General features: G+C 53.3%; 2 protein-coding genes across 2 annotated transcripts; both read right to left on the bottom strand.

Annotated features, from left to right (window-relative positions):
* Positions 1-549: 549 nt before the first annotated feature.
* On the bottom strand, positions 550-2,734 carry LOC135445151 (acrosin-like). The gene is made up of 5 exons (XM_064707188.1): positions 2,625-2,734; positions 2,124-2,345; positions 1,556-1,821; positions 1,211-1,356; positions 550-735 (listed from the first exon to the last, which is right to left on the bottom strand). The coding sequence occupies exons 1-5, from the start codon at positions 2,690-2,692 to the stop codon at positions 550-552; spliced, it is 888 nt and encodes a 295-aa protein (XP_064563258.1). The 5' UTR covers positions 2,693-2,734.
* A 4,017-nt stretch (positions 2,735-6,751) lies between these two features.
* On the bottom strand, positions 6,752-9,260 carry LOC135444992 (acrosin-like). The gene is made up of 5 exons (XM_064707030.1): positions 9,117-9,260; positions 8,602-8,844; positions 8,022-8,287; positions 7,608-7,756; positions 6,752-7,132 (listed from the first exon to the last, which is right to left on the bottom strand). The coding sequence occupies exons 1-5, from the start codon at positions 9,185-9,187 to the stop codon at positions 6,947-6,949; spliced, it is 915 nt and encodes a 304-aa protein (XP_064563100.1). The 5' UTR covers positions 9,188-9,260; the 3' UTR covers positions 6,752-6,946.
* Between the last annotated feature and the right edge of the window lie 380 nt (positions 9,261-9,640).

Raw genomic sequence — 9,640 nt, 5'->3', positions numbered from 1 at the left:
TGTGAAATCTGGCTCTGCCTTAGGGCACTGGCACTCCAGTTTCCCTTGTCATGCTTGGGAGTTCCCCAGATGTGTTCCCTTAGCCCAGGCTCTCACCAGGCCCTAAATTAGCAGCCCATGTGCATTGCAGCACCACCCCCAGTGTATCTGCTTTTTTCCTATCCTCTTCCAAGGCTTGAGGTAGCAGGTTCCTCCAGGCCATGGTGGCTCAGAGCACTGTCCTCTCTGACCAGGCACTTTGGAGCTCTTTGGAGCCACTGTGTCCCTTTGTGTCCCCAGGCTTGTTGTGCAGGTGCTGAGCATGGCACTTCTTGTCTTACCCAGGAGTTGGAATTGCACTGAAAAGATGGCACCCTGTGACCAAAGGTAATTTTATTTCAACAACTAAATCAACTCCAGTGTGTGTGTGTGTGCACAGAGGAGATGAGTGTGGTCAGGACAGAGCAGGGTTTGGACCCTGAGGCTGCCTTTGGATCAGCAGGCATTGCCCCAGCAGGAAATGGTTGTGGTGCACTGCAGCCTGCCCTGGTTCCTGCCTGCTTCTGCTGTTCAAGGAGAACTTTTAACTGCGTTTAAGTTCATATTGTAATCAATCCAGTTATAGAAGTGCTGAACGGAGGTGTAGACTCCAGGCTGCTTTGGTCTGGCACAGCCTTTTCCCCAGCTGGTGATTCCAATGACCCACCAGTAGGCAGCGTTGTTGTCCTGGCACATGAGGGGACCACCGCTGTCACCCTGCAGCAGAGCACAGAGGATTAAGGTGGTGTTGGTGGCACCTGCCAGTACTGGGGCTGTCTCCTTCTCTCTCACAGCCCCTGCCAGAGCTCTATTCTGGGCAGAGAAAAGCTCTGCTCAGAGGCTGGAGCCTCCAGAAGCTTGGCTGTGAATGGCATGGGTTCATGTAGGGTAGGGCTCTCTCTATCCTCTCTGCACAGGACTCCTGGATGTGCAGAGGATGGAACTTTGGCACCTGGACCTCTTCACTGCCAAGAGCACTAGCTGGGCTTTCTGGGATTTCTGGCACAAGGGGAGGCCTGGGCAGGCAGGTGTGGATGGGCAGTGTGTGGGGAGCCCTCACAGCAGTCAGGGGGAGCTGGGGCTGGGAGGGTGACTGAGTGGCCGGGCAAAGCAGGCCCTGGGCTGTGTTGGGGTGGTGCTTCCCTGGCTGCTGGTGCTGCTGGGGGCTGAGTGGCTCATGGCGTGCTCCTACCTTGCAGGAATCAATGGTGCCCTCTGGGTAACCAGCACACAAGTTGTAGGAATAGACTGCTCCTGAGTACCAGTCACTGCTGTTGCAGAGCTGGAGATTGATGAGCTGGACCTTGGCCTGCTGAAGGTGAGCAGGTTGATCTACACCTGTGAGCAGAGAAAGGAATAAGCCCCCAGCAGCTCCATGCTGGTTCTGCTTCTCTGTCAGACGAATCCCTTCCCCTAGGGGCACCCCTTCTCTGCAGGGATTTATGTTCTGCAGCCTGGCTTTGGCCTCTGCTGTGGGGAAGCCCAAAACCTATCTCCAGTGTGCTGAGTCGGCCCAGAAGTCGCTCTTGGAACTCACTTCTTGCAGTAGTGGCCCCCCAGCCAGCAACCCAGCAGTTTCTCAGCTCTGAGACTCTTAGGGTGGGTTCAGCCAGACAGGCCAGCTGGACGTAGGCACTGCACAGGACAGGACGCTCCAATTGAATCAGCGCAATGTCGTAGCTCATGTCTTTACGCCTGTAGTCGCGGTGCATCACCACCTTCTTGACATTGCGCACTTGTGCCCCAGGGCCAAGCTGATACAAGTTGGTGGCCCCAATCACCACATACAGCAGGCTGAAGTTACTGGAATGGAGATGGAGAGAGAGATGAGAGGGAGTCACAGCAGCCCAGCAGTTGCTAGACCTTGGCTTGAAAAGGCACAGAGGGAGGAGTGCTCTGGCAGGTGAGAGTGCTCTCGCACATCTTAGGCTGGGGGAATGTCAAGCTGGAGGCTGCTAGGAAGCCTTGGCACGAGCCCAGGCTTCTCCTGAGCACTGTGGCAGCCTGGCTGCCTGAGAGGAAAGGGGATGAGAGTAGCAGGTGGTGCTGCTGGCAGGGCACCTGCAGGTGTTGTGGAGATGTCCCCATTCCCTGCCCCTTCTTACTCAAACTTGTCCAAGCAGTGGGCTGCTGTGAGGACCCAATCTCCAGTGATGAGGGAACCTCCACACCAATGTTTTGTGCCTGGTACCCATGGGTGCTGGATGCTGACGAGCCAGGGCCATTCTGCTACTGCGGAACCAGCACCACCCACGATGCGTGTCATGCCGTAGTCATAAACCACATTGCCGTAGGAATAAGCCACAGGTCGGTACCCACAGCTCCCTCTGCAAGCAGAAAGTCATTTCCATGGTGCTTCATGGCCTGCTGTGGCTCAGGCTGAAGCTCAGCCCTCTGCCCTCCCCACAAGGCCTTGCTTGCACAGCAGGCCAGGGAAGGCCATGGGGTGTGTGTCTGTCCGTGCCAGCACCTGGCTGCTGGCAAGGAACTGAGGCTTCCCATGGTGGGTGGGAAGCTGTGGCCTGGCCATGGGGGACGGGTGGGTCCCCTCCAGGGAAGGCCGCAAGTGTTGCCATGGCTCCTTCCCTGGGCCTAGGCCCGCTTACCCACAGGTGTACTGGCTCTGTGCCAGCCCGGCCATGGTCAGCAGGACGAAGAGGCTGAGCCAATTCATGTCTGCCAGAGGCACGAGTCAGCTGCAAGCACTGAGAGCTCCGTGCAGCAGCACAGTCACAGCCGCACTGCCCACAGCAGCTGTGCTGTCCGTGGTGCCCTTGGTCCTGGCGCTGATGTCACAGACGGGTGGGTTCCATGTTCTGAGCACTGAGGGGTTCTGTGGCACAGGGTCCACTGGGGGAGGGGCAACGTGGAATTGGTTAGCCATGGAATGGTTTGGGGGTGGAAGGGACCCTGGTGATCATCTAGCTCTGACCCCCTTGCCTTGGGCATAGTGGGTGGGGTAGCTTGCACTCAACATGTTTTCAGAGCTCAGCTCAGAAGCTGTTCTCGAACTCAGTGACAATGGCTCCCCCAGTTGATGGGCTTACGAGAATGATGGTCAAAAATTAGGATAACTAGTGATTTGTCTTTCTACATCACTGTAGACAGTAGTCTTTTATAATAATGATTAGAAGCATTGCCTATCTCTTACTTTTATAAATATTTTCTAAGTATTTGATGCCCTGCTTACTTATCCATTTGCAATTTTTTGCAGTTTCTGATGCCTTAAATTTTAGCTTTTATATTTTTCTGATTCTCTGGTGCCTTGCTATGTAACTCTGAACTTCATATTAAGTGGCGAATAAGTTCTTTTTACAGGGTAGTTAGATAAAACGATGCCTTCTCAGCTTGAAAATCAAAGACAATCATTACCAAAATGCAGAAATAACAGCAAATTGAAAGGGGCAAGCCAAGAGGTTGAGACTTCATGACCTGAAGCCGTAATTGGACAGTTAACCCCATATGTAAATTGACCAAATATTAAAATTGTAAAAGCTGGTGACTAAGATCCGTCTTAGATCCAACCAGGGTGTAGCTCTGACCAGGCTCTAGTACTGCCCAAGGTATATCCTTTAAAATCCTTTCAATAAATACCAACTTTATTCATTTAAATCTGTCGAGTCTCTGTTCCAGATAAAAATCCTCAGGCATAATTTTGAATTACAGTAAATGACATTTATTCTTGAAGTTGGTGTCTGTGTCTTCTGTGCTGACCCTGCTTACATGAAAAACAGGCACCCACAGCAGCTCTGGGATGCCAATATCTCAGCAGCCTCACAGTCAAGAATTCCTTCCCAATATCTCATCTAAAGCTACCCTCTGTCACTGTAAAGACACTGCCCCTTGTCCTGTCAGGACCTGCCCTTGTAAGAAGGCTCTCTACTGCTTTCTTAGGCCCCTCTTCCTGCAGGATGAGGCTGTGCAGTCCCTGGGGCAGGCAGCAGCTGAGGAATCCATTTGGGGCAGGGAGCTGGGTGTGCAGCTGCAGTGCCAGCTGCAGATTGAGCTCTGGCTGGCAGGACCAGAGGCTGTGAACTGCCCGTGCTTTGCATAACAGAGGGCACAGGGAGCTGTGGCACTGGCCAGGATTTGAATGGACGCTGAGCGCTGCAGCAGGAGCTGGTGGCTCTTTATGGAACGTGACATCTGTGAGTCTGCTGGGGGAATCCTGAGGCTGAATGGGTATGGAAACCTGCTCTGACTGGGTGAGAGTGGTGTGGATAGAGAATCAAACAGGGCAACCATTGGCTTGTTGGAGCCACCTGTACTTCCAAAATGGTGACCCAGGGGAGTTTCCTCAGCACTTTGGCAGCCCAGATGGGACCCAAGGGCTGCTGGATCCTCCGACCTTCAGAGCAGGTACTGGTGAGGTCACCTGGGATCTTTAGAGCAGGAAGGAACCAAATGGGAGCGTTACAATTTTGTGTGTAGACTCTGTGGAAATTATAAGGGTGCATTTGAGCCTCTCTATTGTTGTGGCATTTGGTGCAGATTTGGTGAAATCACTGGTAGAGGGTGGAGAAGGCATGCACAGCATGATCAGTGTAAGGCAGCCACAGAGGAGTTGTGGAGGCCCCTGTAAGATGTGAGGTGGGGAGCCCTGAGTCTCTGCTAGGACACTTGAGTCTCTGTTCAAAGTCTTTTGGAGACAGGCACAGGGAGAGCCTTGTGTTCCTCATGCCACACAATGGGTGCTAGGGTCCCTGGGCACACACAGAAGGGGGTGGAAGTCCCTTCACAAGGGACTCCTTCAGAAAGGGGTTTCACGTGCTTTGCGGTGTTTGATGTGATGGGAAATATCCCTGGTTTATTTAGGGGAAGAGATGCCCGTGGCTGAGGTTGCACAGAACTGGGAGAAATTGTTTGGGCAGCAGAATTTTGCCAAGACAGTACAATAAGGTTGTTCCAGGATGGTTGGGTGGCTCTAAGCTGGTCTGCTCACTGGACAGTGTAATGGCCATCCCCATCCCTGAGTGATACTCTTGCACTTCCCTGGTCTTTAGTGACCAGGCAGCCCCTGAAATTTACTTCAGGAAATGTTTGAAGAAGCTTAAGTCAGGGTGGTGGCAGGGACCAGTACAGATGTGGGATGGTTCTCAGCCCAGTCCATCTTGATTAAGACAAATGGAGGAGTGCCACCCACTGTGAGATAGGATTCCATTGGCCTGGTGATGCCAGATTGATTTTTGCCTTTTCTCTTTTATGTATCCTCTGTATTCTTTACACATATATTTGTAGCTCTGTAGTTGTATCTGTGGCGAGTTTTCTCAGTACTTTTCCCTACCTTTTCTCTAAGTAGAAAGACAAAACATATTTCAGACCTCCAAGCCCTGCAGAGTACAAGGCAACTAAACTTATATTTGTTCTTCTTGGAAACCAAGGCTGGAAACAGCTCTTTGAGACATATTTTCATAAGCAAGGTTTAGTTTCCATCTGAGTGGAAGAGGATTTAGAGAGTGTTGAACTGAGGGAGGACCATGTGTGGTACGAATTGGTGATTTTTGTCAAATATGCTAATTTATTAAGCTTATAAAACTGCATTCTCCTCATGTAGGGGAGGAATTCTATGGTCATTTGCCATATCTGCTACTGGAGGCCTCCAATAAAGATGAGCCTTTATATTATCTCCTATGTCAAAAGTGTGGTTTTTTATTGTTTTGTTCTAGGTTCTTTAAGGCATCACTTGAAGCCAAGAAGAATATCCAAAGCAGGCCGAGTGACAACCAGCCCAAGGCATTTTGAAGCATTCTATTAGATAGCGAAAGTCAATGCTCACTTGCTTTCACCTGTAAAAGACAGGTGAAAACTGCCTCCAACAAGTCTACCCCATGGCATTCCAGAAGCCTCTACCATTCCCCCCCCTCCCCATCCAAGAGTATCAAAGTTTGATTGAAAAGGATATAAAAATTTGGTGCAAATTTGTACAGTTTGTAGATGATTTGTTAATTAGTGAGTTAAGAAGATTCTTTCCCATCCTGTGGTGATTATCTACAGCCCTCAGACAAACCAGCATAGCAAGCTGCAGTTTGTGGCTCTGCAGCTGGCTCTTTGATTGCTCTTTCTCTCCATTGGCCATGCTTATTCAGCTCTCTCATCTTCCACAACTCCTCCCTTTCCCTGCCCTCATCTGCTCCCAGATATGGAGCCAGCCCCAGGCATCATTTCCCCCTGGCTCACAGGCTGGCCGTGCCTGTGAACAGCCTTGGTGTTGCAGATGCTGTTGGCCCACTCACCTTGGCCTTCCACGGCATTCCTGATGCACTTTCCTAGGGTTCCTGCCAGCTTCCTCTCCCCAGAATGACCCCAGCTCTTCCTCTGAGTATCTGTGAAGTGTGACCACCTGGCACCTCAATCCCCCTTTGCTGCCTGTGAAATCTGGCTCTGCCTTAGGGCACTGGCAGTCCAGTCAGGAGCCAGGAGTTTCCCTTGTCATGCTTGGGAGTTCCCCAGATGTGTTCCCTTAGCCCAGGCTCTCACCAGGCCCTAATTTAGCAGCCCATGTGCATTGCAGCACCACCCCCAGTGTATCTGCTTTTTTCCTATCCTCTTCCAAGGCTTGAGGTAGCAGGTTCCTCCAGGCCATGGTGGCTCAGAGCACTGTCCTCTCTGACCAGGCACTTTGGAGCTCTTTGGAGCCACTGTGTCCCTTTGTGTCCCCAGGCTTGTTGTGCAGGTGCTGAGCATGGCACTTCTTGTCTTACCCAGGAGTTGGAATTGCACTGAAAAGATGGCACCCTGTGACCAAAGGTAATTTTATTTCAACAACTAAATCAACTCCAGTGTGTGTGTGTGCACAGAGGAGATGAGTGTGGTCAGGACAGAGCAGGGTTTGGACCCTGAGGCTGCCTTTGGATCAGCAGGCATTGCCCCAGCAGGAAATGATTGTGGTGCACTGCAGCCTGCCCTGGTTCCTGCCTGCTTCTGCTGTTCAAGGAGCACTTTTCATTGCATTTACACGCATATTGTAATCGATCCAGTCATAGAAGTACTTAGTGGAGGTGTAGACTGCAGGCTGCATTGCTCTGGCACAGCCATTTGCCCAGCTGGTGACTCCAATGACCCACCAGTGGTCAGCGTTGTTGTCCTGGCACATGAGAGGACCACCGCTGTCACCCTGCAGCAGAGCACAGAGGATTAAGGTGGTGTTGGTGGCACCTGCCAGCACTGGGGCTGTCTCCTTCTCTCTCACAGCCCCTGCCAGAGCTCTATTCTGGGCAGAGAAAAGCTCTGCTCAGAGGCTGGAGCCTCCAGAAGCTTGGCTGTGAATGGCATGGGTTCATGTAAGGTAGGGCTCTCTCTATCCTCTCTGCACAGGACTCCTGAATGTGCAGAGCATGGAACTTTGGCACCTGGACCTCTTCACTGCCAAGAGCACTAGCTGGGCTTTCTGGGCTTTCTGTCACAAGGGGAGGCCTGGGCAGGCAGGTGTGGACGGGCAGTGTGTGGGGAGCCCCCACAGAAGTCAGGGGGAGCTGAGGCTGGGAGGGTGACTGAGTGGCCGGGCAAAGCAGGCCCTGGGCTGTGTTGGGGTGGTGCTTCCCTGGCTGCTGGTGCAGCTGGGGGCTGAGTGGCTCATGGCACGTTCCTACCTGGCAGGCGGCGATGCCACCCTGTGGGTATCCAGCACACAGTTGGTGGGTGTAGATTTGCCCTCTGTACCAGTCACTGCTGTTGCAGAGCTGGAGATCAATGAGCTGGACCTTGGCCTCCTGGAGGAGATCAGGTGTAGTACCTGCCGCTGTGAGCAGAGAAAGGAATAAGCCTCTGGCAGGTCCATGCCAGTTTGCTCATCTCTCAGGTGGTTATCTCTTTCCCTGAGTTTGGCTTTGCATCTGCAGAGGCACTGGAGCATTGTATCCCTGCTTCCTGCCTCTGGGGAGCAGGCCAGGCCCATCTCTGCAGACGTGTACGTCCTGCAGCCTCACTTTGGTCTCTGCTGTGGGGAAGCCCAAACCCTCTCCTCAGTGGTCTGAGCTGCCCCAGGTGTTGTTCTTGGTACTCACATCTTGCAACAGTGGAACCCCAGCCAGCAATCCAGCAGTTGATGAGCTCTGAGACTCTTAGGGTGGGTTCAGCCACACAGGCCAGCTGGATGTAGGAACTGCACTGGACAGGGTGGTCCAATTGCATCAGGGCAATGTCGTAGCTAAAGTCCTTAGGGTTGTAGTCCTGGTGTACCACCACCTGCTTCACATTGCGCACTGCAGCCCCAGGGCCCGGCTGAGTGAACCGGGTGGCCCCAATCACCACGTAGATCAAGCTGGCATTACTGGAAAGGAGGTGGAGAGAGAGCTGAGAGGGAGCAGAGCCATTTGCCACAGCAGCCCAGCAGTTGCTGTATGTCAGCTTGGAAAGGCAGAGAGGGAGGAGTGCTCTGGCAGGTGTGAGTGCCCTCACACATCTTAGGCTGGGGGAATGTCAAGCTGGAGGCTGCTAGGAAGCCTTGGCATGAGCCCAGGCTTCTCCAGAGCACTGTGGCAGCCTGGCTGCCTGAGAGGAAAGGGGATGAGAGTAGCAGGTGATGATGCTGACAGGGCACCTGCTGGTGTTGTGGACATGTCCCCATTCCCTGCTACTCCTTACCTCACATCATCAAAGCAGTGGGCTGCTGTGAGGACCCAGTCTGGACTGATGAGAGAACCTCCACACATATGCCCCAGGCCTGGTACCCATGGGTGCTGGATGCTGACGATCCAGGGCCAAGCTGCTTCCGCGGCACCGGCACCACCCACGACACGTGTCATGCCATAGTCATAAGCCACATTGCCATAGGAATAAGTCATGGGGCTGTTTACATATTGCGGAGGTCGGAGTCCGCAGATCCCTCTGCAGGCAGAAAGTAATTTCCATGCTGCTTCATGGCCTGCTGTGGCTCAGGCTGAAGCTCAGCCCTCTGCCCTCCCCACAAGGCCTTGCTTGCACAGCAGGCCAGGGAAGGCCATGGGGTGTGTGTCTGTCCATGCCAGCACTTGGCTGCTGGCTGAGGCTTCCCATGGTGGGTGGGAAGCTGCGGCCTGGCCATGGGGGACAGGTGGGTTCCCTCCAGGGAAGGCCGCAAGTGTTGCCTTGGCTCCTTCCCGGGGTCTGGGCCCACTTACCCGCAGTTGTCCCATGTCCCATGCGACAGCCCAGCCACGGTCAGCAGGACGAAGAGGCTGAGCCAATTCATGTCTGCCAGAGGCACGAGTCAGCTGCAAGCACTGAGAGCTCCGTGCAGCAGCACAGTCACAGCCGCACTGCCCGCAGCAGCTGTGCTGCCCGTGGTGCCCTTGGTCCTGGCGCTGATGTCACAGACGGGTGGGTTCCATGTTCTGAGCACTGCGGGGTTCTGTGGCACAGGGCCCACTGGGGGAGGGGCAACATCGAATTGAGGAGCCATAGAACGGTTTTGGGGTGGAAGGGACCTTGGTGATCATCTAGCTCTGACCCCCTTGCCTTGCTTATGGCGGGATGGCTTGCACTAGATCTGGTTGTTCAGAGGCTGGCTCCAAAGATGTCCTTGAACACTTCAAGGTGCAGGGCTACCACAGCTGCTCGAGGCAACTTGTGCCATTTCATCAGTATCCTCACAGTCAAAAGCTCCTTCCCAATATCCTATCTAAAGTTACCCTCTGTTACTGTA

This window comes from Zonotrichia leucophrys, chromosome 3 (genome assembly GCF_028769735.1).
Source record: "Zonotrichia leucophrys gambelii isolate GWCS_2022_RI chromosome 3, RI_Zleu_2.0, whole genome shotgun sequence".
In the NCBI taxonomy this organism is placed as follows: Eukaryota; Metazoa; Chordata; class Aves; order Passeriformes; family Passerellidae; genus Zonotrichia; species Zonotrichia leucophrys.
Note: the sequence above shows the minus strand (reverse complement) of the source record. Positions and strands in the feature narration are given on the sequence as shown.